General features: G+C 41.2%; 2 protein-coding genes across 4 annotated transcripts in view; one reads left to right on the top strand and one right to left on the bottom strand.

Annotated features, from left to right (window-relative positions):
• The first annotated feature begins 237 nt into the window (after window positions 1–237).
• Window positions 238–26,440, top strand: part of LOC136439277 (exocyst complex component 2-like) — a 42,943-nt gene continuing 16,740 nt past the window's right edge. The window contains exons 1-27 of one of the 3 annotated variants that reach the window (XM_066434598.1): window positions 238–777; window positions 1,633–1,772; window positions 2,364–2,534; window positions 2,958–3,084; window positions 3,264–3,307; window positions 3,683–3,752; window positions 4,118–4,242; window positions 4,485–4,526; window positions 4,863–4,943; window positions 5,348–5,493; window positions 5,924–6,005; window positions 6,329–6,431; window positions 6,790–6,902; window positions 7,158–7,262; window positions 7,672–7,856; window positions 8,121–8,171; window positions 8,295–8,464; window positions 9,378–9,499; window positions 10,009–10,079; window positions 10,368–10,448; window positions 10,780–10,839; window positions 10,952–11,010; window positions 11,852–11,921; window positions 20,679–20,795; window positions 24,638–24,779; window positions 25,218–25,273; window positions 26,265–26,387. In XM_066434598.1, coding sequence (XP_066290695.1) covers window positions 1,664–1,772; window positions 2,364–2,534; window positions 2,958–3,084; window positions 3,264–3,307; window positions 3,683–3,752; window positions 4,118–4,242; window positions 4,485–4,526; window positions 4,863–4,943; window positions 5,348–5,493; window positions 5,924–6,005; window positions 6,329–6,431; window positions 6,790–6,902; window positions 7,158–7,262; window positions 7,672–7,856; window positions 8,121–8,171; window positions 8,295–8,464; window positions 9,378–9,499; window positions 10,009–10,079; window positions 10,368–10,448; window positions 10,780–10,839; window positions 10,952–11,010; window positions 11,852–11,921; window positions 20,679–20,795; window positions 24,638–24,779; window positions 25,218–25,273; window positions 26,265–26,387 — 2,625 coding nt within the window. In that variant the 5' untranslated portion in view covers window positions 238–777; window positions 1,633–1,663. Of the gene's footprint in view, window positions 782–1,632; window positions 1,773–2,363; window positions 2,535–2,957; window positions 3,085–3,263; window positions 3,308–3,682; window positions 3,753–4,117; window positions 4,243–4,484; window positions 4,527–4,862; window positions 4,944–5,347; window positions 5,494–5,923; window positions 6,006–6,328; window positions 6,432–6,789; window positions 6,903–7,157; window positions 7,263–7,671; window positions 7,857–8,120; window positions 8,172–8,294; window positions 8,465–9,377; window positions 9,500–10,008; window positions 10,080–10,367; window positions 10,449–10,779; window positions 10,840–10,951; window positions 11,011–11,851; window positions 11,922–20,678; window positions 20,796–24,637; window positions 24,780–25,217; window positions 25,274–26,264; window positions 26,388–26,440 lie in introns of all 3 variants that reach the window. The other 2 variants (XM_066434599.1, XM_066434601.1) reach the window with 2 other exon arrangements.
• Window positions 18,089–20,195, bottom strand: LOC136438261 (crystal protein-like). The gene is made up of 2 exons (XM_066433025.1): window positions 19,900–20,195; window positions 18,089–19,507 (listed from the first exon to the last, which is right to left on the bottom strand). Exons 1-2 carry the CDS (start codon window positions 20,161–20,163, stop codon window positions 18,089–18,091), a joined length of 1,683 nt encoding a protein of 560 aa, XP_066289122.1. The 5' UTR covers window positions 20,164–20,195.

Below are 26,440 nucleotides of genomic sequence, written 5' to 3'. Positions count from 1 at the left end.
TTGGGTCATTCCATTGACCCAATTTCAACCTTGCCTTCTAAAGGGCGTGTGTACACCCATATAGGTACAGACGTGAAACGGAAAAGTATTTTAAGTATGTTATAGAACACTTACGAAGTTTTGCTAAAGAACAGTATCAAACCTGTCTTAAGTTGGCGGGAATAACCCGTTTGATAATGCAATCTTAACGTTGTCAACGGAACGGTTTTAAGTTATGATTCGGAGGGTATAAAAGCCAAAAGTTTTAACAGTATAACTAGAAAGTGTGCCAGAACATTATATACAATGCCATCGTTACTTTAAAACGTGTACTGGGCCGCCTCCTTGCGCGCTTCCCGCCCGAACACAGTCAACTGTCATCAGAATCAACACGAAACATTTCTTTTGCTTTGTCTTGCCAGTATTCTGCGTCACGCTGAGTGTGACCCGGAAACAGTGGAGTGTCGCCCTCAAACCACATGCCGCGAAACCCCCATATGGTGCGTTCTTGGTCCGGAGTGTAATACTTAAACCATAGGGAAAACCTTGGAAAATGGGTCATCTTTAACTCGAGCAATCTTGCTTCTTGGAGAAGTTTAGATACCCCGCTTTATTGCAGGGGCTTGAGGAACGTCTTGACATTACGAGGACACATTTATATGCATGATTTGGCCTTTCGTTCGAGGACTATTGAGTTTTTACGTGACCATGTCTTGTGCCTCAAATCGGCGCGTAACATATCTACCGCAACCGCCATTTTGATTTCCCGTCATCCTTCTCGGCAAACATGGCGGAAAGGTAGGTGTGTGATCGCCTAAATTGTGTGAAATATCGTTATTTACAGAAATCGGGAGCATCTCAAGGTTGATCTGTGATCGTGTACGGTCCAGGAGATTTCTATACCGATTATGGGCAATAGCGGGTAGCCCTATATCATGATTCGAGGATATTATGCGCCAACTCGAGATGATCCAAATATCAGCCCCCCACCCCACCCACTTCTTTAATACGTCAGGATGATATTTTGATCAAGTAGTTTGGCGCCGGAATGTAGACGGTGTTGATCAACTAATCTCGAATGGTATGAACAGTCAGGTGGTAATTAGGAATGCAGCGTTGACAAGGTCCCAGATATGCAAACATGGCTGTGATTTAATCTCCAAGCAGATGTCCTATTACAGGGGCAGAACAGTATCCATCCAACCGGCCAGCGTGGCATCTGCGGGGGACGGCTGGATACTGTTCTGTCCCCAAAGAGATCTGCTTGGAGATTAGCTGTCCTTGGGCTGGACTGCAGTGTCAGCACAAATTAGTAACCTCTTCCATGACCGGGGCTGTCATATCTGATTAACAACTATTTCTACCACCTTTGACCTGTACTTCCTGCCACTCCAAGTATGATCTTTGCAGTCGTCACTTCCACATCCTGCCAGTCTCCAGCTGCAACTCAGCTGGCAACAAACTTGGAACCGGGCCAGCGGGAACAAATTTGGACACACACCAAGACAAACAAACAAACTGAAAACATAGACTTCATTCATGGAGTCAAAAAGAAGTAATATGACTAGTATTCTACTCTTTTGACTTAAGTAGGAATAAACTATCCCCTGTGATGACATGTTAACAATCGTATTGTATTTTGTTGTTCACCAGTGTTTAGTGTGTTGACAATCTGAACCTCAGCATGCCGAAGGAACCCAAAGTGACCGGCCTGTCCCCTAATGAGGGACCTCCAGGGACTAAAGTCACCATCCGAGGGGAGAACCTTGGGACGGGTGCAACAGATCTCACTGGTCAGTTTAAGGCATCTACTCTTATTTTAAGGCATTTAGAATTTACCGGTATTTTACATTATCTATTTATCAGTTTATTTCTGCAGGCCTCGAAATAGTGGGTGCATATACACCTGTGTGCACCCAAAATTGGAGCTGTGCACCTAATTTTTGACTGTGGGTGCACCAGTGCACCTAGATATTTTTGTAGGCTATAAGGTAAGGGTACTATAATTGTACACTAGTATACAGAAAATACTCTTGAAATGTAAGTATCTTGACTTACTTGACTTACTTGACTTTTAGACAGAATAGCTAAAATTACCCTTCGTTGTATTCTACTTGATGTATCTAGTTAGCTATAGAATTACAGATTGTAGTTCTTAAGAGCGTTAAACTTGGTAATTTTGTTTTGCTGACATTCAACTTTATTTTGTGTGGTGCACCCAAAATTTTTTCTGTGCACCTAATTTTTTTTGTCGGGTGCACCAGTGCACCTATTTCCAAAAATGAATTTCAAGCCCTGTTCTGTCAAAGGGATTTCATTTCTGTATAGTTCTTAACATAGCTATATGATAACAACGTCTAGCTTGACTGCCCCCTTCCTTGTAGGTCTGACCATATGCGGTGTGAACTGCCTGCTGACTGCTGAGTGGGTGTCGCCAAGTAAGATCACCTGTAAGACGGGGCTGTGTAAGGGGAAGGGTGAGGTCATCGTCACCACACGGTCAGGTGGGCTGGGCACCTGTACCGTCACCTTCAGGGGATATGTCATGCAAACAGGTAAGTAATTAAGGCTTAATTGCTGAAGTACATGTTTGGCTGCCAATACAATACAAGAAGCTCTTCTTGTTCTGACCTCCAATATGCCTATATACCTTATTTCATTAGAATTAAATCATAGCTATTCTGCTATATCTGTATGGCTGATATAACCACCCTTCAGCATAACACACCAACTTCGCAGGTGGCAAGGCAGTAATATTATTTTTACTTGTATACCTTATTACATTTAGTTGCAGTAATTCTGCCTAACCCTTTTGCAGCTAATACACATTTGTTTCTTCCTCATCAATGAGAAGATTAATTTGTTATCATGCATTTGAAACAGAGTTTTCAGAACAATTTTGAATCCTATTGTATCAAGACAAGAGTAAATTCATTTAATCTACATGTAGTTTTGTTTGTTATTCCTATCTGCATCAGGACCACTGGAGGAGTCAGCTGTCTGGATAGATGAGTCTACTACAACAGACAAGAGGGGGAGGTCCAAGTCGTCGTCTGCCCTCTTCCGCAAAAATGAGGACCCCCTTGGAATGTCAATGGAAGGAAAGTAAGTTACAATTCTAAAACTGGACATCTCTCACATTAGTACCAGTATTATTCATTGTAATGAGTAATGACCCTCATGGTTATAGTTTGCCATTTCAAAAAATAGTTAAATTATTGTTAAGTACTGTAACAATAATTCATTTCCTAATCAGAGTGCCTTTATTTCATAATATTTTACAGAGGAAAGTTTCCCATTGATCAGCTTGAGGAGATGTTCCCAGAAGGTAAGGCCTTCCTATTTTCCCTGTTCTTTGACAAAATAGAATAAGAATAGCAGAAACATGTGTATAATGTTTCGTTGACAATCATTATGACATGTTTTATACTCAAGACAGCATGCACACTTTTTGTTACCTTTTCGTTAGTGCAGCAGATGTTCTAGATAACAGTCTGTCAAATGTAGTGGTTGGTAATCTTGTCTTTGTTATCCAGTTTATGTGTAGACAGAAGATACTAGTAGTATTTTATTCATACACACATCAAGATCATAACAATGTCAGACCTCAGTTAATTATGTACCCTCTACCTTAGAGATTAGACATTCCTGAACATTGTCTAGTTGCAGTGAAGTACATATGTATGGTTTTGTTCCATCACAGGTAGTGGTGATCCATCCAATGACAAGTTCTTGTCTGAATGGTTTCTGATAGAAAACCACCATCACACAAGGTGAGCCATGGTTTGAACGTGCATCTCTAAATCACTGCATTGAGACATCAATTTAGGTATTACTAAGTTACTTCAAAAGGAACGGCAGACAATGGTGAATTCCTCTACTGTATTGACAATTATGAAAAAGTTACTACATTAATGTACATCTATCTGATGGCTAAAGGATCTGTAACAGTACAAACTGTTTCTTACCAAGAGTACTAGTATGTTGATCATGCAGTGTTCTGGATTTTTGGAACTATATATTGATGTATGTGATTGCAAGATATAGTCCTAAAGTATTATGAAAATAGCTTTCCAGTGCTATGACCATAGAATATAAAACATGTTGGCAACAATAATGACTCCATGTATTCTGTTAGTTTTGAAGACCTGAAAACTGGTCTGTCCTACCTGAAGAGGAAGTCCACTCAGCGTTCGGAGGGACCACTGGCCTTCATGAAGGGGAACCTGACCTCCATCATGGACTGTCAGGACGCTCTGGCTGGTAAACATTTATTGCCATCATAAGTACAGAGAAAACTGAGGATGTGCATGTTAAAGTACATGTTATAATTAGTATATGTATACCTACAATCTATATTTTAAGAAGAATACTACTTCTAACATTGCATGTATACCAGCCCAAAGCGTACACTGCAAACAGGCATTTGAGATGCTATATAAACAAAAGTGAATATGTTAGGATATTTCATGTGACTAAATAACAATTTCTTCATGAATAAACAGTTCAACAGGGGCAGTGGATGAAAGCTACTTCAGCAGAGGACAGTGAGTGACAGAACCTACACTGTACATGGTGGTGTAGGCTGGGTAGGGTTGTGGGAAGGAAGTCTCCTCTTTGGGCTGTCCCACTTAAACATTTGTGAATGGGGCCATTAGAATTTTGTTAACAATTTCTATACCCCATTTTTAATTACCATTTAGTTTTGAAAGGAATAGCCCTTGAGGAGCTGGCAACATTTTGTGGTTTGGTTGTGGTGCTTGCAAAAACAGCATTGGGTGAAGATTTGGAAAGATTTTCAGAAGGTGTGTCTCTTCTATGGGTTTCAACCAGCCATCTTAACTGTTGTTAACATGCCACGTTTTACATCATTTTCCCCACAGCTATGCACCAAGACCTGTTGAAGGATGAGAGTACCAGTGAGGGCGGATCTATCACTGAAAAACTGGAGACTCTTCTTAACAGTAGGTGGCATATTGTCATTTCTAAGTACAGTGTAGTCTTAACTGTTCATTCATCAATGTCTTTTTCTTGTCTTCAAAGGCATATTTTGAAGTGTTTCTTATGTGAAGTCATCAAGTTGAGTCCATTCCCTCAAACTCTAATGTAGGACATTGATAAATCTATTATGATGACAGTTGTTAAAGATTTAATCTAGTCATCTTTTCGTTTTGTAGGAAAAGGAATGTAATAATTATTGCAGAAACATTTAATGAAAGTTGTATCTACACAATGTAAAGGTTGATATAATATAAAGTGTTTAAACATGTTGTGAATGATGCACCAGCTGGGCGCTTTCCCCAGTACATAATAGATGGCGTTTTTTTTACAAGAAATAGTTTTGATAACTTGATAACTTATGTTGCAGATGCCAATGAAAAGGCCAATGCCATGTACCAGGATGTCCTGGGGAGGAAGGACAAGGCTGACGCCACACGGAATGCTCTGAACGTACTGCAGCGCTTCAGGTTTCTCTTTAGTCTGCCTGGCAGCATAGAGAGGAACATACAGAACGTAAGTATCCTTTAAACACACCTGTCTGCAGTATGGCCTTATCAGGAGCTAACAGATCCATATTGAACAACATTTCAGTGTTCCTATCAGTATCAAAAAATTTTTTATATCTGTTGCCACGTTGAACAGGCAATATGAGTTTTCATGAAATGTTTGCATTATCATAATTTATCCTTTATGAAATTGTAACACAATACACAGTTCTTATATCCTTTACTATCCATCTAGATTATTATTATACTCTCACAGTACAGAGTGCATCAATCATTTTAAGCCCTCTTTGCTCCTGTGTCATTGATAGATATTTAGATTGCAGCAATAAGTACTAAAGCAGGAAGGATAAGAGACAGGAATTTGGAATGTGATAAATTGAGGTTGCTTGATGTTAAGTCAGGTATTCATGTGACCCTGTCTGGTGTCTTCTGTGCAGGGTGATTATGACATTGTCATCAACGACTATGCTAAGGCCAAGTCCCTATTTGCTGACACTGAGGTCCAGATGTTCAAGAGAGGTAAGCAGTTGCTTGTGATAAATGTTGTGAAGACCAAGAAACTGAATATATGCAGCCCTATCAACTATATATCACTAAAGCTTTTGCAGCTTGATCTTATTGTAATATGTCTTCAGACAGATAAATATGATCTGATATCATGGTCTCACATCTATATCATTAATAAGGCTATGGTTTCACACAAGTGTGCCCCCATAGTCTCTCCACCAGTGCTTTGGGTGGACAAATCCTGCAGTTTAAAACAAGTTAAAAATCGTTGTCAAAACATTGCTTTCACACCTCGTTGCTATTTTCACTTGTATGTAACTTAATCCCCTTTACAGTGTATCTTGAGGTAGAGAAGCAGATTGAGACCTTCCGAGGTGAGCTGACAGAAAAGCTGATGCAGCTCCCCTCCAGCCTGGACGAACAGACCAAACTCATCAGGTAACACTCAGCAATGGTAGGCTGTTAACATGGGAGATTAAAATGATTTGTCACCAAGAGAGCTGCTTTACTACCTCTAGAAAACAGAGGTTTTGTAGTTACTTGGTGTTTGTAAAGGTGGTGTGTGTCCACACTTCCACAATTGGCATTTGAATTCTAGGCACGTTGGGGACACTAACAGGAAGATAGGTCACAGTTGGCAGAAAGGTCTCCGAAACGGCCAAAGATTGCAGGAGTGGGCTCAAAGTCAGAACTTTTTAACAGTGCAACAGGAAGTACCGTTGGCTTGTTTTGTACTACACTCTTGTCTTAACATATAACCACATGTCATTGTAATAATGATGTCTGCCATGTGCAGATACCTGATGGACCTGGGTGCGCCTGGTGACCCTGCCTGGGACTGTCTGGTCAACCAGCACAAGTGGCTGCTGCAGTTACTGTTCAGCTGCAAGGAGGAGCACATCAAGCAAGGTCAGTGTAACTCACCAATTTGTGTCATTACTATAGTTCTTGCACTGCTTTTAGTCCCCTTTTTCTAGGCAGTTCTCGGATGTCAGAATGTCTAGTCGGCTCTCATCATCTTGACAGACAATTCACACAAGGGAATGTAGTGATAATTTTTAGTGGACAGGAAAAGGGCTTCTTTTTGATTGACATTGTGTTTAAGATGTAATGTACAAACATAGTTAACTTTGAATTCCTTTCCTGGCATGTTGGACCCTCCAGCCCAGACCATCCCCTCTGTGGCAGGTTCAGAAGGTGACACCCCCTCACACACTCCCCTGAAGTACAGGCCCAGTGTGGGAACACCAGGATCCGTCTTCACACCAGGTAAATGTTCTGTATGGGCCACTTTTGTAGTAGATTTGTGAGACTATACACAAAGTAAGACTGTATTGTAGCAATGGAAAACTACCTGGCAAGAAAGTTATAAAGGCCAAGAGTATTATAGTATTATAGTAAATCAGCTGCAGTAAATGTAAGTGTACAGACTTGACTTGGTACCTTTCCCTGGCTTTAGTTTTGACTGGCCATAAATACATGTTGAGGGTAGCACACTGGATAGATAAACTCTGACATGACTTGAATTTGATACTCAGCATTCATCAGTCTCTGACCTGTGCCTTCACACCTACTCTACAGTATAACAAATGGGCTTGTTTGAAGAACTTCAATAAGAACTCTTTCAGATCAGCAAAAATGAACAAACAAACACCCATCTATATTCATCTCCCATTAGGGCACTCCAGTGTTAAGAGGATCCCCAGCTTCGGTTCTACTCAGTCTCCTGACCAGGCAGGTTGGAAATTCAAGACACCCCAGAGGGTGCAGTTTGTGGATGATCTGACAGATGTCCTTCTTGAGAACTTCCCAGACCTCTGGAAGCTTTGGGAGGGATACTCCACTGGAAGTCTGCTGAATGAAGTAATTACTTCATCTGTCTTTGAATATTTAAGATGGTCTGTGGTTATATCCACCTTTGAATCATTTCATTTATAATCTTTCTTGTGTCATAGAGATAATGATATGCTATATCGTAAATTGATTTTACTTCATGGGGACTTGCATGTACTTTCGGTGCAGGGAGAAAGGCAGATGGGATAAGGTCACAGCAAAAACCTAGAACATAGCAAGAACATAAAACCACCGTGAAAATTTTACAATTCTGTTTTTTTCTTTATCCCTCAGACTGCAGAGAAAGCTGATGTAGCAAACCAAGAGAAGGAAACACGGTTTAAGGTTAGTGCTGAAAATGCAATATTTAAAAAAAAATCTAAAAACTTATTGGTTCATGGTTCCCAAATACCTCATTTTACAGCATTTAGAACGACTAACTGTTGTATATATTGAATTTTATTTCAGAAAATGGTGAAAGAAGTGATGTCTGTGTACAGTAAGCTGTTGAGAGCAGCATTCCTCCCTCAGTCTTTGTCTTCTCTACCAAAAGAGGAGAGGGCCAAATATGGGGTGTGGCCGGAGGGGAAGTACGACAACATGGCGCACTGGCTGCCGCAGTTTGTCAGGACCATAAGGTGAGGCTGAGACATTAGAAGTTGTGCACATTTTGTTCCAAGTTTCTTAAAAGAACAGGTTTTTCTTGAGCTGTTAGAGGTAGTATTTTTCAAATGGTATCAATAAATGTTCCGTTTCAAATTTAAGATAAGCATTAAAGAGAGCAGTCAGGTTCCATTTTTGGCATGTTGGGTCTAGCTGATAGCCAATCAGCACCGAGGAGAGATTAGACAGTGAGGGAGTATTAGACAGTGAGTGCCAAAAATTAATGACTAGGGATGGTAATCATCATAGATGTTGTTTCCAAAAAGAACAGGTTTTCCTTCAGCTGGTAGAGGTAGTTTTATCAAAAACATATTTTTAAAAATGTTCCTTTTCTGCAAATATCTTATATGAATGTGATCAAAGTTATGATAATCATTAAAGAGAGCTGAGATATAGAATGTTTAGCATGTTGGGTCTGGGTGATAGCCAATCAGCACCAAGGAGAGATTAGACAGTGAGTGAGTGCCAAAACTGTGTGATAGGGATGGTAATCATCATGGATTTTTTTGTTACAATTGAACATTGTTTTTACTTCTGTGAAAACTGAGGTATTGTTTTCAGTGTGTATGTTTGTTTGTATTGGTGCGTGTCTGTTCTCCTTTGAATAAAGTACAATGAAAAGAAAATGGTGTCACTGTAAACTGACAGGAGGTGGGGGTCAAAATGGTAAGGATGCTGTCAGGAAGTTAGTTCAAAGGTCCCAGAAAAGGGTATCTCATTTCCTGTCTTAAATTCCCTGCTATATTCATGTCTGTCACCTCATAGGGGCCAGTGCGAAAAATACATTAGACAAAATCTGTGAGACATTGATAATGATATATAAAACAAGGAATTCACACAAAAATAAGAATATGTCATGGAAGTATAAGATCTTTGATTTCTTGTTAGATCGTGCAACAGCACCCTGTCTGGTATGAACCTGCCAGATGAGACCACCCATGATGTGAGAGATGTGGCCCAGGACACCAGAGTCCACTGTGTAACCACACTACTGCAACAGGCCACGGAAGGTACAGGAACATTACTTTTGTTGTTATTAAACATTTGCGCCGGGTCAGTCAGTAACTGTATTTAAAGATTTTCATGCTGTAAATCCATTTTATATTGCGGTTGGTAATTTTAGGGGTTGGAGGAAAAGGGAATAGTTCACTGCATTTAATTTTAAAGGTGGGAACAAACATCACTGTCTCAAATGTTGATAAAGAAATATTTGCGATGATGAACTTTTAGTGGTTGACTAGTGACCGTTAAAGTAGCTAGAATCAAGGAGGTCTTATTTTAACCTCCTTGCTAGAATTAAGTTACCATTAACAAGTCAAGAATTACAGTATCTAATGCATGAATGAAATTCTTTCTGAAGCATACATTTTGTATTTTGATACAGTGTTTGTACAGTAGTAAGAAAAGTGATAAAATCACAATTTCCTGTATCTTCACCATAGGTAATAAAATCTTCAAACAAATTTTTGTACTTTCCTGCCGGACATTGTAATACTAAGACTCCCTGATTCCCCCACAGATGTAAAGGCCCTTAATGACAGGGAGACTTGGACTGTGGAGAGAGATGATAGAGGTGGCATTACCACACTGGTAAGTCTTGATGGGATGTCAAGAATGTAGGTAGCAGTTTTTTTTAAACAATACTACAGTGCAGCATATATAACCAACAAGTATACAGTCTGACTGCTTTGTCATACATGTAACATAATATCTAGGGCTGTCATGTGTTTGGCATTTCATTGACTTTTGCACATTTGTACCCCCCTCCCCCCCAATGTTCATGATGCAAGCACATGAAAGCTTTCTTTTGTATGTTTATGATATTGCAACATTGTATGAAGTTTACATGAGCGGTTGTTTTTCCATGCCCTACTGCAGCCCTTGTTGTTTGAAAACATCATCACAGAACTGATCCAGCACCTGAAGGAGGTGGTACAGAGCAGGGCAGAGGAGTCAGAGGTCAGAACTGACATCAGCTTTTTCTTCTACATTCTACATTCTACTGGTCCTGAAATACTGTTTGCAATAGGTCACTTGAAGTATGCTTAAGAAATTGCCATTTAAAGACTTGATAAGCATGGGTCCGCACCTCTTTTTCTTCTACATTCTACAGGTCCTGTAAATCAGAAAAATAACTAAGGAAATACCCAAATAACAGTTACTCAAGCAACTGGATATGATATGCGAAAAATCAAAGGAGCACCACTCTATGTTATTGCCATTGAAGGACTTGATAAGCATGTGTCTGTGTTAAAGACACTGCGTTGTTTAATCTCTTACTGTTTTTCAGATTTTCAGAAGGGCAGACACACGGGTGAAAGTGTCCAAGCTTTGTGAAGACATGTTATCAGTAAGTTGTAGCCAGCTACAATTGCTCTGTGCATCCTTCCAAACATCCTTGCACTGATTTTGGGACATGTGTGTTTTCCTGTTAACCTCACTGTTGTTTCCGCCCCTCACAGGCTTTCTCTGACACCATGGACCAGCTAGCTTTCAGAACAGAAACTGAGGCAGAGGCAACGTGAGAACTCATTTGTTTTAATACTTAGGCCACACTAACTTAATTTTATGGATGACATCCGCGCGCGCATTGATTTCCGCCTGTTCTCCAAAAAAAATAAAAAATAAATAACCGCCGAAGAGGCTCCGAAACTTGTAGACTCATACTGCCGCAAAGGGGCAGCATTGAGCTGGCTTGTCGTCTGTATTAAACTGAATGATATTATCTCTGGCTGGGTTGCCTACAGAGTTTGATGTTTTGCTCTGACTGAAGGCGTGATGTTGTGTACACAGCCGAACACATTTGTTTCCTTTGAACGGCCAAATGTTACATATGGGTCTTTAAACCAGGCATCATCCATGTTAAAAGCACTTTGATATGAGCTAATTCCAACAAATAAAGACTAGTTTGTTTGTTACACTGTGTTCTGTGGTTTAATTCGCAATACCAGCTATGTAGTCCTCCGGTTTATCATCTTTTTTTTTTTTTGCTAGATTTTTTTTTTTTTCCGCCCTCTCGCATTAGTTTTGGGGACTCCAGAGGATGTCATCCATAAAATTAAGTTGGTGTGGCCTTATACAGAAAACAAAGTACATTCCTCCGTACATACAACCTACTTAATGTCACTTTGTCTGTTGGCTTTAGTGTTAAATCTATTTTAAGAAAGTAACTTTGTGCCTTAGTTACTTGTATCTAATTGTCATTCCAAACTTACTACCCTGGTAATAGAGCTTATTGTTGTCTATTGTCTGATGAATGCCATGAAACAGAAACATGTCTACACTGTAGTGTCTGGTTATGTTACTGTTGTCAGAAAGCCTTCTATAAATGAATCAGTTCTGATTCTTGTCTTCTCCTTCAGACCGACATCACAGCAGCCATCATCGGGTCATGATGAGCTGACCAGTCCATCAGAACACATCCCCCCACTGGTGAGCAACACTTTTTCATTATATGATTATGAATTGCGAATAATCACTATACATAACCTCTTCATTATAAAATGCTGCAGATTATTGGTAAAGTTTAATTGCTGATTGCATCCCAGAAGTCACACTTCTGGCTCTTGTAACCCTTTTCCAGTTGGTTACCGGATGTGTTGAATTTCATGTTCATGTAGCCCCCTTCCTCGCTGTACTTTGGCCAATAGATTTTGCTTGGCCTGGGAGAGCCATGACGATGGTCAGGTTGAGGGAAGGAAGCTTGGTGTGTTTGACCGTTTGGATCACCAGTGTGGAAGAAGTTGCCAAAGTAGACAGCCATGTCATCAGCCATGCTCTGTTCTAAGTCTGTCAACTTAGGTCCAAATAGTGGCAGTGTTTGTAGGAGGAAGGGAAGATCAGACCCATGGCAAACCTCCTGATAGCACACATGGTCATCGATAAACCACAAGTCCTTTCCTTCCACAATGTGGTCAAAATGGTAGAGCCAGACATCCGTTGCACCATGTGTGATGGCTGATCGGATGGCCGTGCGGGTTGAACAGGTGTAAAACATATCTGTGGCAAGATCTGCCAAAGTTGGGCGCTCATCTCCAGTAAAAGCAGGTGGGTACTCTTTCAGCACCTCGGATACTTTTCCCAGGAGAATGGTCTCCAAAACTTGCTGGTACTGTCCTTTTGTCATGTTCTTTACCCACACTTCATAAACCAATTGAACTGCATCATCAGTCGCGCTGCCTATAATGAATGGTTTCTTCTGAAACTTTCCCTGGAGGAATATGTCAAGAACATCCTGAGATGTTAGGATCTTACCATCTACGACTGGACTCCAATTAACATATCTTTCTGGAAGCTGCAATGGGTCTACTGCCATGGCTTTCCATTGTACACTAATGACATGTTGTGGGGAGGCATTACGCATACAGGTCATGTCCCCAGCTGTACAGTTTAGATATTTTGCAAAGGACTGTCCCAGCTTTACCGCTTGGTCCTGTGTTTTATGTGGGAAGTGGAAAGGTAAACTCATCATGACAGCTCTTTGGAACAAGTGAACCGTGTCGTCTGCCATAAGGTGAAGTGCCACAGAATCTGCACCTGAACTTTGCCCCATGATGGTCACCTGATCTTTGTCCCCTCCAAAGCTCCCTATGTTACTCTGGACCCATCGCATGGCAGCTATCTGATCCAGTGTTCCATAGTTCCCTGTAGCCGCTCCCTCACCCTCCCCAGCTACCAGAAAACCCAGAGCCCCAAGTCTGTAGTTAGTGGTGACCACAATAGCATGGGTCTTATTGGCCAGGAATCTTCCATCAAGGAGGAGGCTGTTTGCTGAACCATAGATGTACTGTTCTCCAGGAAACCAGATGACCACAGGTAGCCTCTCAGATGGGTTGAAGGGGAGGGGGGTGAAGATGTTGAGGTGCAGACAGTCCTCGCTAAACTTCCCATCTCGTGGACAGGCAGTTTTGATGTTTGGATCAGGTGCCGCTGTACAGTCATCCTGCTCAACAAAACAAAACCAACATCAACCCTGTGGACCATTTTGTAAAATGATGATAAAAATCATGACCATCAGACAGATAAAGCTGCTGATGACACCTTGGTTTTTATCTGGCAAATGCTTCAGATTGAGTGCTGAACGGCTATTTGGTAACACTAACAGTGCCAACTGCCAAGAATAAGGACATACCGTAGATTGTCTTCCTTGTCAATGTCAATAAATTACCATTTGTTCATCTGACATATCATATGTCATTGTGGGAAGTAAGAAATGTTGCATGCTCAGATATTGATTATAGGCACGAGACCTGTCTAACATTATTCTGGAAGAAATCAAAAGACTTCAGACACTCTATCTTAGTAGAGGTTCTAGAAGTGAGGTCACGTATTAATAGATCCACATCTTATTTAACAATATGGAGTGTCCAATTTTCCAATTTTTGTCCAGAACAGTTCAGACTTACCTGGTAGCAGCCTGGCCTGGGGAAGGTTGCATCATAAGTGCTGGGTGCCCAGCTACTGTGGAATGGCTGTGGTGGTTTCCAACGCATTTCTCCTACTGGTGGCATGCCAAAGGGCAGCCCATAGAAGATGGCTGCCTCATCAGTATAGATCCCTTTGACTGGACCAAACTGAGATTTTGCTATGGGACCATCTGTAGCATTAATTATAATGCTGGCAGCATTCTTCATAATGAAGAGCAGCAGGACAGGGAGAAGGCGTGCAGACACCACAGGTGCCATGGTGGACTGATCACAGCAGTCTTTGTGTAGATAGAACAAATTCTGTTGTCTGAAAACCAAAGGTCACTCTTATCACATGCCCCATTATCTTATCCAATTTGTTTGCTGATATCCAGATGAAAAAATTTTGCACATTGGGTAACTTTTTATCAGTGGGCAGTGTTGGGTCCTACTGTGGACACTGTCATCTGTGGAATTTGATTGAATTCACAGTGATGATAAAACTCCTAGGAATTACCATAGCTAGTACATTGTAGTTCAAATTCTTAGTTTTGTGCTTTTCACGTATTTCAATCGTAAGTACAACCTATAAAGAAAGACGTCGCACTAGACAGTATGTAATTAGAAAATTGCTACTGGTAGATGTTTTATTGTCCAAGTGAAAGAAGAGAAGGTGTGCAGATGTCAGTATTGATTAAATCTATATCCTCAGCACTGTGACAAACCCTCCCCTGTTAATGCTTTAAACTGCACCAGTTTCTCCTTGATGTTCGGTGTCAATCATTACCCCAAAGTTTGCTGATCCAGTTTGACCAATGTGGACAGTCCGACTGATTAAATCACTGTAAACAACAGCAGCAATGCTACCTGTAATGAGATGATGGTTTTATCTTCCACAAAGTTACAGTTCAGAGATGTACATGTGTTCACAATATACATGTTGTAGCTTGGGCATAGAATAGTAGTCATCGGGTGGTAAAGAGTAGATGAACAAAGACAGGAGGGTTTCCCAGTGAATTATTCAAAGTGTCAGTTTTATTTGTATGTGCTGTAAAACACCAACATCTAATACTCTATCAATCATGAATACTGTATGATACTATGCCAAATTCGGGTGGTAAGATTAGAAAGTAAAAAAAAACACTCTGTTGTCATTAATATGAATTAATTTTGAATATAATATATTCAAAGATGTGTTTTCTGAGGCTGTGTTATTATTCATGGAAAATTTTCAAGTTGTCCCAGAAATCACACTTCTCGGCCAGATATCCCTGTTCCTGTTGGTTAGTTGGTGCAGTGAACTTCATGTTGATGTAGTTGTTGAGCTTGTTGTATTTTGGCCAGTTGATGACGTCACCAGGCTGTTGTGGATGGACCTGGTGCTGGGAGGAAACTCGCCATCCTGAGTTGTTGGGATCTCCGGTGTGGAGGAAGTTTCCAAAGTAGTAGGCCATGGAGTCGGCTGTGCTCTGTTCTTCATCTGTCACCTTCAGTCCAGCTAGTCTCAGGGTTTGGAAGAGAAAGGGGACGTCGGAGCCATGACAGACGCGGTTAGAGCACTCTGCAGTGTCACTTCCCCAAAGGTCCACACCCTTGGCCTCCGTCTTCTGGTCAAAACGATAAAGCCACACGTCTGACAGTTCAAAGTTTGTGGCTGCTCGAATCACCCTCCGTGTAGGACAGGCATAGAGGAGGTCTGTGGCAGTTTGTGACAGTTTTGGGCGCTGATCTCCTGACATTGCAGGAGGGTACTCCTTAAGGACTAATGGTGCTTTCCCAAGAAAGAGCAAATGAAAGATTTGTTCATACTGGGCTTTAGTCATCTCCTTGTTCCATCCATCATAGATGAGCGGGAAAGCATCATCAGTGGTTGTGCCAAGTATGAAGGGCTTCTTCTGAAACTTGCCCTGTAGGAACATTCCCTGAAGGTTTGGGGTCGTGACTATGTTGCCATCTACATAAGGACCCCACTCCACATACTCCTCAGTGATGTGATAGGGAACAGCAGGGACTGCCTTTGCCTGAGCGGCCATGATGTCCTGAGGTGTAGCAGCATGCAGACATGTCATGTTGCCTGTGGTACAGTTCAGGAGTTCAGCTACAACCTTGCTGAGCTGCAGGGCTTCAGCACGTGTCTTGTGAGAAATGAAGGGAATGCTCATCATGACGGCTTGTTTGAAGAGGTCTTCAGTATTTTCTGCCATGAGGTGAAGCGCCACAGAATCTGCTCCTGCACTTTGCCCCATGATGGTCACCTGGTCTTTGTCCCCTCCAAAGCTCCCTATGTTACTCTGGACCCATCGCATGGCAGCTATCTGATCCAGTGTTCCATAGTTCCCTGTAGCCGCTCCCTCACCCTCCCCAGCTACCAGAAAGCCCAGAGCCCCAAGTCTGTAGTTAGTGGTGACTACAATGGATCTTGTTTTATTAGCTAGAAATTGGCCATTGAGCAACAAGTATGTAGCTGAGCCATAGATGTACCGTAACCCTGGCAACCAGATGACAACAGGTAACTTCTCTGTCGGGTTGAAGGGGAGGGGGGTGAAAATGTTGAGATGCAGACAGTCCTCGCTGAACTTGTTATCTTGTGGACACTCTAACGTTTCCTCAAGGTCAGGCAGGTTGAGACAGTTGAGCTGTGGGGATAATAGATTTTAAGATATTGAGAATGAGCATATACATGTAGATACATGTATTCCAATACAAAAGATAACATTTCAATAGTGTACAAGAAGAAATATGTAGTACTATGTAGATACTAGTGTTGCTGCAAAAGAGTGATGGATGTCTCTCAAAACATCTGGAAGTAATCTCCGTATCTTATCCAATATTGTAGAGATTGAAAAATTGTCATTAAGTATGTACTATTTAATTTGTTGCCATAGCTCATACCAGAATCCAATAGCATACCTGATAGCAGCTTGGTCTTGCATATGATGCATCATAAGTGCTGGGTGCCCAGCTACTGTGGAAGGGCTGTGGTGGTTTCCAACGCATTTCTCCTACTGGTGGCATGCCGAAGGGCAATCCATAGAAGATGGCTGCCTCATCAGCATAGATCCCTTTGACTGGACCAAACTGAGTTTTTGCTATGGGACTGCCTGTGGCATTAATGCTGGCAGCATTCTTCATAATGAAGAGCAGCAGGACAGGGAGAAGGCGTGCAGACACCACAGATGCCATGGTGGACTGATCACAGCAGTCTTGGTGTAGATAGAACAAATTCTGTTGTCTGAAAACCAAAGGTCACTCTTATCACATGCCCCATTATCTTATCCAATTTGTTTGCTGATATCCAGACGATAAAATTTTGCACATTGGGTAACTTTTTATCAGTGGGCAGTGTTTGGGTCCTGCTGTGGACACTGTCATCTGTGGAATATGACTGAATCCACAATGATGATAAAACTCCCTAGGAATTATCATAGCTAGTCCTTCAAAAGCTTATTTTTTGTGCTTTCAAAGCATTTCAATTTTAAGTAGGAGAGACATTGCACTGGACAGTATTTAGTTGGAAAGTTGCTACAGGAGGTTTGTCCCAGTGATCAAAAAGAGAGGCTGAACACTTTAACTATGGATGTCTGAATATGGTGTCCAAGTATGTACTGATATGTCAGTATGGACTAGATGTGGATCCTCAGTATGATGACAAACCTTTCCCAGGAGTGCTAACACTTTAAACGGCACCAGCCTCTACAGTGTTTAGTAATACCTAGATATGTACAGGTGTTGATGCTGGTTTAAGTGTCAATCATTACCCCAAAATTTACTGACCCAGTTTCACTGATGGTAACTGATTAAATCACTGTAAACAATATACGGTACATGTAACAGCAATCATAGCTGTAGTGAGATGAGGGTTGGGTCGTTTTCTCTTACAGTGTCCATAGTGTACATGTACATAGTCGACAATGTATGTTGATAACTCGGATGTAGAATTTTTGTTTCATGGGATAAGATAAATGAAGACTGAAGACAAGTGTTTTTAACAAATTACTCAAGGCTCAAATGTCTGACATTGCATCATTTTATTTGTACTTGCTGCAGACAGCATCATGTAAGATTGTGAATGCCATATGATACCAAAATTAAGTGGTTTCATTAGCACGAGCAAGAGTTGATAATATTGTCATTGATAAAAAATATTTTTGAATATACATTAAATTGTGTACTTATCTCTTTTTAAAGACATAATTATTGTTTATTGAAAATTTTCAAGTTGTCCCAGAAATCACACTTCTCAGCCAGATATCCCTGTTCCTGTTGGTTAGTTGGTGCAGTGAACTTCATGTTGACGTAGTTGTTGAGCTTGTTGTATTTTGGCCAGTTGATGACGTCACCAGGCTGTTGTGGATGGACCTGGTGCTGGGAGGAAACTCGCCATCCTGAGTTGTTGGGATCTCCAGTGTGGAGGAAGTTTCCAAAGTAGTAGGCCATGGAGTCGGCTGTGCTCTGTTCTTCATCTGTCACGTTCAGTCCGGCCAGCTTCAGGGTTTGGAAGAGAAAGGGGACATCGGATCCATGACAGACACGGCTGTAACACTCATCATCACCCCCCCACAGGTTTACACCTGTTGACTCCATGATCTGATCAAAATGGTAAAGCCACACATCTGACAGTTCAAAGTTTGTGGCTGCCCGGATCACCCTCCGTGTAGGACAGGCATAAATCATATCTGTGGCAGCATGCGCCAGGGTCGGGCACTCATCTCCTGACGAAGCCGGGGGATACTCTTTGAGGACTAATGGTGCTTTTCCTAGAAAGAGAGTGTGAATGATTTCTTCATACTGGAATTTACTTACATTTCTCCATACTTCATAGACAATGGGGAAAGCGTCATCAGTGGTCGTGCCAAGGATGAAGGGCTTCTTCTGAAACTTGCCCTGTAGGAACATGTCCTGAATGTTTGGGGTCTTGACTATGTTGCCATCTACATAAGGACCCCACTCCACATACTCCTCTGTGATGTGATAGGGAACAGCAGGGACTGCCTTGTATTGAGCGCCCATAATGTCAAGAGGGGTAGCAGCATGCAAACATGTCATATTTCCTGTGGTACAGTTCAGAAGTTCAGCTACAACCTTGCTGAGCTGCAGTGCTTCAGCACGTGTCTTGTGAGAAATAAAGGGAATGCTCATCATGATGGCTTGTTTGAAAAGGTCTCCAGTATTTTCTGCCAGGAGATGAAGCGCCACAGAATCTGCTCCTGAACTTTGCCCCATGATGGTCACCTGGTCTTTGTCCCCTCCAAAACTCTCTATGTTACCCTGGACCCATCGCATGGCAGCTATCTGATCCAGTGTTCCATAGTTCCCTTTAGCTGCTCCCTCACCCTCCCCAGCTACCAGAAAACCCAGAGCCCCAAGTCTGTAGTTAGTGGTGACTACAATGGATCTTGTTTTGTTGGCCAGGAATCTTCCCTCAATGAACAAGTGTGTGGCTGAGCCATAAACGTACCGTTTCCCTGGGAACCAGATAGCCACCGGTAACTTTTCTGAAGGATTGAAGGGAAGGGGGGTGAAGATGTTGAGGTGTAGGCAGTCCTCGCTGAACTTGTTATCCCGTGGACAGTCATGTTTCTCCTCGAGGTCAGGTACACGGAAACAGTCATACTGTATGAGAGAAGTAAGATTAAGAAAAAAGACATTTGAAAAGAGGTACATAATGCTGCTATGCTGTTACCAAATATGAGATGATAGTTTTTGAGCATCAACATAATCTCATCTTTTGGTCGTGATGGTCTAACCGGTGCTTGTGGCCCTTCTCCTCCATCCCTCCCTATCCCCCATTGCACTGGGCAGGTCTTCCAAAGTACAGTTAGCTTCTAGACACAGTTGATGAATGTAGGCATTGCATGATCAGTCTACACGTGCATGTCCATGTTTTGGAGCCCATAGGAGAACATTGCTGATCTCTCCCTTGCTCCTCCAGGAATGTAACACAGATATCAAGATAATGTAAAATGTCTGCCTTAAGTTGGTTCATATTAGAATTCTAAGCTTACCTGGTAGCAGCCTGGTCTGGGGAAGGTTGCATCATAAGTGCTGGGTGCCCAGCTACTGTGGAACGGCTGTGGTGGTTTCCAACGCATTTCTCCTACTGGTGGCATGCCGAAGGGGAGCCCATAGAAGATGGCTGCCTCGTCAGCATAGATCCCTTTGACTGGACCAAACTGAGTTTTTGCTATGGGACTGCCTGTGGCATTAATGCTGGCAGCATTCTTCATGATGAAGAGCAGCAGGACGGGGAGAAGGTATGCTGATGCCATGGTGGACTGATCACTCTGGACATACCAGCTTTTTGTCTAAAGGTCACCCTAAGCATGTGATATTTTGATTCATCTCAGGACATCTCAGGAATGTAGTACATGTTTTATTGTCACAAACAACCCTTCCTTATCACCAGAATGTGCACTTTGGCTTCAGTGAACTGGTTAAGTATATTTACAAATCTTCTGATTGATGTGAGGGAAAATAAAGTCTTGAGCAGAATTGACACATGCTAGATACTGTTGAGTGCATCCCATTTGAAATATGATCAAATACGTACCATGATACAATTCTAGTATTAGTATTAGTAGTAGTAATAAGGTCACAATTTTGAAATTTGAGGGTTTTGATACATCACAAGTTGAGTCTGTTCTGTTATGTTATGTTATCGGAATTGCAGTACCATTACTGTGTGCTAGGTTATGCTTCAACTCCTTAACCTGGTATGTACTGCTACATGTGTTTTGCCAAGTCAACATTTGTGTTTCATGTTGGTCTTCGTTTCCCCTATTAGGAGCGCCGCCTGGTGACTGTGTTGAGCAATTGCAGCCATACAAGGGAAAAGGTGCTTCCAAAATTGATAGATCTCCTTGAGAAGAATGGATACCCAGAGGTGCAAAAAGTACAAAAGGTTTGTACGAACATGTTTGAGCATTGCTGGCTCACAATGTACGCTGCTATGCTACATGCATTTGAGGTAGAATTACTGCTGACAGCAACTGCAGAGTGAAACAAACATCTTGCTCAAGATGTTTTATGAGATTTACATACTGTATGCTAAACACAGACACCTAAATGTAATAAAACCTACAATATAATAAATTGTACCCGATAGATCTAGAGGCAGTTAAATGATTAGGGCCTCTATTTTCCCAGAAAAGTCACCGTGTAGATGTTGATAAAATTAACCAGTTGGACGGGAAGGAAAGGCATGACAGGATGAAGGGTAAGCACAATGTTGGATATTGGATATTGACACGTAGGTGTGTTATTATCCGTGGATGTATCAACAGAAGGTGAATAGCTGTTGCCCTTACCCCCGGGGTTTGTGTGTTTGAAATGGGAGAGAGAACCAGTGTCCCACAACAAACACTGTGCCATGGTGTGTGTCCTGGTTCACTGTGACAGCTCAAAAGAATAGTCCAAATTTTCCTTTCTAGATTATTGCCAAAAACAACATGAAAGGCATTTTCCAATTATGTAGTGCTCAAAATAAACACTCAAGGCAAGATAAGTAAATTTATGAAATACCCTACTTGGTATTTGCATCCCCTTTCTGTAATAAACTTTAATTTCATTTTTCTATCACCTGCATCATAGCTTGTGTACAAAAATACCCAAGAATTAAGATGTTATGCCAACCCAGAACTGGAAGTGCATCACTCTCAGACTTCAATAGTCCAGTTAATGCAAAGTTAAGAGGAGGTCTAAGGGCACATGGTATCAAACAGGATCAGTTTCTGGTTCAGAACCATTTAGTGACCCAAAATTTATAGACCTTGGAGCTACTTTTATCCAACAACTTCCAAAGGAATGACCCTCGGCTGTGATTACAAATCTGGGGATGCTTTATGGTTTAGCTGCTTTGATTAGTGCAATTAGTGGCCGGAGGAACACAGCACAGGAATAATCAAAAGAGATTTTGTTTACGGGTCATCCCTTTTGTGCCCCCGGATAGTTCAAGTACAGAGGAAACAAGAATTTGGGAGTGGATCAAAGGCCATACTTCCTCCAATAAGTAACATGTGGCTATTCAAGGTGGACACTTAGAAAGCTTAAGGAAAATGGGTATTGCCATACATGTACATGTATAATACGAAAAACCAGCATTTATAATACGAAAACTATGAATATTTAAGAAGTAGTATTGTCAGTCTGATATGTAAGTCAGGATGAAACAATTCATTTCAGTTTAGCAGAGAATGTCATATCTTTAGTTTGGAGATGCACATTTCTTTTTGGCTGGCTTTCAGGACATTAAACTCACAACTTGTAGTCTTGCTCAAAAACACTGTGAACTTTATTGAAATGAATACTGTGTCACCTTCATATAAGACTGTTCCCGAAAATGTATTGTCTGTCTAATGTCATGATGTACATTTCAAAATGCATTTCTGTAAAGCAGAGAAAATGTTGAATTCTATTTCCTCCTAGATGCAGACCCAAGAGTTGCAGGCATGCCTGAAAGCCAATGACCTGTATTTATATGAACAGCTTCTCTTTATCTATCCAACCTTAAGTACTGTGAACTATCTAAAATACAGCATGTTCACAGATATACTATCTACGTCCACCTGAAGTATCAACAAAAGCTGAATGTGGTGCCAGCTTCTTAAACCACACATCCTGGATTTAATTATCAGTCTTCAGTGCTACCGCCTGACATGTTTGAAAGCTAACCCCTTCTTATCTCAAGTTCAATATCTCCGCCAGTGCTCCCCCTGGTTCATTCTTGGTCAGGTGATGACAAGAAGGAAAAGCCCACCTGAAGCCAACTGACAGTACCAAAGCTTTAAGTTACCATTAAAACAGCACTGCCTGTAGTGTTGTTGCTGGGAAAGAGAGTGTTGAGGGAACACAGCCCACCGTTGGTGGAAGGTTCTATACAGGGTCTCCAACAAGATATCTTAAAATAATGCTAAAAGTTAATCTGAAAACAACGATGATGTAGAATCCTTTGGCATTTTTATATCATTTCATCAGGCAGTGCTAGAGAGATGATTTCATTGCTGTATTGTGAAAGTTTAGGACAAGGCCTGAAACTGAAAAGTTTAGCAGTTACCTTAAAAAAGTAATGTATTAATAGAGCTAGAGTAGATTCAAACCAGAATGCTTAGAATGGTTCTCAATTTCAAAATGCACAGGAAAGAGTAACGAGAGATATGTTAATTAATGCTAATGTAAGTTCTTTTTTTAGACATCCGGTAGCTAACATACCAGTGTGCTAATTTCGTTATGGTCGCCGGGAACATTTTGGCATGCTCATTAAGTCAAAGGAAGTGATTTAGAAACTTAAGACTGTCTGAACGTCAAGGGCAAGTTCCACCGTATCCATCATGAAACTCAACCTGGCTTTTCTCTGACAACCAGCGGAAGTTCTCTCCTGAAATAAATCCTGAAGAAACAACGCTCAGCACATGTTGGGCAGAAATCTGGGATGTTTGTTTAAGGAAAATTAGCCGGTTTGCCACCTGAAGGTACATGTACAAGAAAGAGAGGAAGCCAATTTGAAGGAACTGTGGAGGAAACAAGAAACAAATGTTTCATCAAGGTCAAACTTATGTCAAGGTGAAACAAGATTACATTGGCATGTGAAGAAAGAAATTTTTAAGATTTTTTAAAAAGTGGGATAAAAATTGTTGTGATGTATTGAAAATGATATTCTATCTTTTTAATTTCCTGCCCTATATGTATTTTATCATCTCTACTAATGATCTGTTATGTGAAAAACCATGTCTACTCTGCTGTGGGGAAATTGAAAACCATGGCCTCCGTCCATCTCAGCCTGATGACTTTAATTGAAGGGAAATTGAAAAGTCTTTAGTTCCTGATAAACTTAGCCAGGAGCTGCCTGGGATTCAATTAAGAAGGTAGGAATTGTGGGCGCCATGGCCAGAGGTGGGACACAGAGTAATCATGGTCAATATGGGAAGAGTCAGAGGTTTGGTCATCTTTTCTGACTGGCAAACATATTACAAGACCAACCAATATTACAAGACAGTGTACTATAGTATGTTGAATTTACTATAAGCAGTTAGGAAACAGTAGGAATGGTAGTAGACATATCAATGGTTCTATAGTATAATAAATCATGTTAACCATGAAGATTTGAAAAAGTTTCTAGAAATGTGTAAAAGAAGTTAAACTCTATCGTTAGTTGAAGCTGTGAGGTGAAGACATTGTGCGTGTCAGAAAGGTTGATATTGTCATACAAGAATGTTACTGATAATTCTTCATTCAGCCCCAGTTCTGCTTCATGTGAGTCACTGCTTCCCCACAGACAAAGCCTGATCTATATCCTTCACCATTGCTGTCACCAAGGGGACCCCAAATTTCTCATTACCCCTGACACAAAATGGATTTTTCGGTAAAGTTTGTTGCCCGTGCTCGCCTTATGTATTGGGTAAGGAATTGAGCTTGGCAGGACATGCCGACAACAACTGTTGAGTATTGGCTGGGAGAAAATGAAATTCCTCAACAGCCCGTGAAAACGCAATCTAGCTTCCAATGTGCCAATGCCAATATGGAAGCAAAGGATTTTTCAATGAGAGAATTCAATATCCTTCTCAACATGGAGTGCCACCATATTGAAGAGCAAGAGTTCAACGAGAGGTCAACGATTTGAAGTTTAAAATGTAATATCAAGTCATGCCAACTTCAAATCAAAAGTCAGGCCAACTTCAAATCAAAAGTTGTCGAGATTTTTAAAAAACTTTTGACGGAAGAAAATCTTTCTTTCTTTATATGTTGCAGGGCTCTCAGAGCTGTTTTTCTGCCCTGGATGAGAAGTTGTTTGATGCGTACCTGGAACAGAAGGCAGACCCGCTGGTGGGGGCGCTGGAGCCGGGGGTGTACGCTGGGTACTTCATGTGGGACGACTGTCTTCCTCCGAGAGGTGAGCTACATGTAGCTGTATTCCTTTTTCCAAACTAAGAATTCATCCTTTGCAAAGTTTTCTTAACAAAAGCTAAAAAGTTGAACAAAATTTTGGACTGATACTGTAAAGAGCAAAATAGCATGTTATTGTGTATGGTTGCAGTTTAGTTTTATAGAATGGCATACTTGTATAGAATGGCATCAAATTTTGGATAATAGAGGACTAGTCTTGTTCCTCGGTTCACTCATTCATCAGCTTAGAAGTACCGATTTTGTGTTGAACAGGCCACTAGGTCCGGAGAAGGGTGTTGAATTAGTGTTGGTCACACCAGATTACGATTTTTGTACTGAAAAATAGTTGGCAAGACGGTAAAACATATTTATTCAAGAGAATATAAAGCAATAAGATTATAGCAAAATCATATTTTTCTTATTGCCGCTTCTTGGAAATCTGCAGGTGTGAGGAATTATGTGAAGGAAGCCCTTATGAACCTTATTGCAGTTCATGCTGAGGTGAGTGTACTTCCATTCATGTATTTTTTGTAATGACAGTCCTGCTTATAAACGTGACCATGTCCCGTCCAATCCTCTGGCAGACTCATGACGTTTTCCTTCAAATTGTTATTCTTGCCGTTTTCTTTCCAAACCTAGTACATCTTCACATTAAACCACACAACAAGTGCTACTTTAGACTGACAAGATTCTGGAAAAAGACACATGAATCTCAATGTTTCTTAATTTAAGAAAATGGATTCATAGAAGAAGGCTTCTCAACCAAAAATCATACTGTTAAGACAAGTGTTTTCATTTATGTGATGAATGTCTAAGTACATTGTCTTTGGTTCAGCTTAAGTGCTTTCCAAGTAGCATAAGAACAAAGTTGAAGACCTTGGCAAACATCCTACCCATCGCTTCCTGTGTTTAGGATTTTGCAGCTTTCCGGCTTTGTTTATCTTGGCTTTGTGTCCTTCCTTTCATCTCCTGATAGGTGCATAAATATTATGGAGTACTTCAACCTAAGGTTAACAGTTGCATGTACATTGTATCCCTTACACTGATAGCATTTCTCTAGTGGCACTGTGCTTCTTGACAATAGGTATTGTAATTTCATTCTGCATTAAAGTTACTGTCATATTTTTCCCTTTTAGTGTCTAGCTTGTGACTCAATCTCAAACTTAAATGTTGTAATCTTAGAATAAAACAAGACCTAGTTGATCATATTACAACACTATAAAGGGTTGAAAAGTTCTCTCTCTGGTTTTCTGTACTTTGACAAGTTACATCTGTCTCAAACAGGTTAATAAACTGCTATCAACGCCAAGTCAAGAGAACTGTACTCTGAGAGATGTAGAAAGTTCCCATCTGCCTGTGGTCTCCTGCAGGTGTTTTTGATCTCACCCATTATATAGAGATAGAGGGTTTCCATCTGTGCGTGGTCTCCTGCAGGTGTTTTTGATCCCACCCCTTATTTAGAGGGTTTCCATCTGTGTGTGGTCTCCTGCAGGTGTTTTCCATCTCCCCGTTGCTGGTGGAGAGGGTTCTGTCCAGACTCCTGCAGGCCCTGGCGGAGGAGATGCTGAGGCTCATGGAGTGTGTGACGGAATGGAGCGCCAACGGAGCAAACCAGGTGAGAGGGCCGCCTTACCACATCTTATGTCATCCTTAATGTTTGACTTGGAA

Source organism: Branchiostoma lanceolatum, chromosome 7 (genome assembly GCF_035083965.1).
Source record: "Branchiostoma lanceolatum isolate klBraLanc5 chromosome 7, klBraLanc5.hap2, whole genome shotgun sequence".
NCBI lineage: Eukaryota > Metazoa > Chordata > Leptocardii > Amphioxiformes > Branchiostomatidae > Branchiostoma > Branchiostoma lanceolatum.
This window is presented reverse-complemented; position numbering and strand designations above follow the sequence as displayed.

Excerpts from the sequence above, each read along its gene's own strand:
- LOC136438261 (XM_066433025.1), bottom strand. The coding sequence starts at position 20,163 with ATGGCATCAGCATACCTTCTCCCCGTCCTGCTGCTCTTCATCATGAAG. Across the intron at positions 19,508-19,899 it reads CCAGACCAGGCTGCTACCAG|TATGACTGTTTCCGTGTACC; the intron begins GTAAGCTTAGAA and ends TCTCTCATACAG.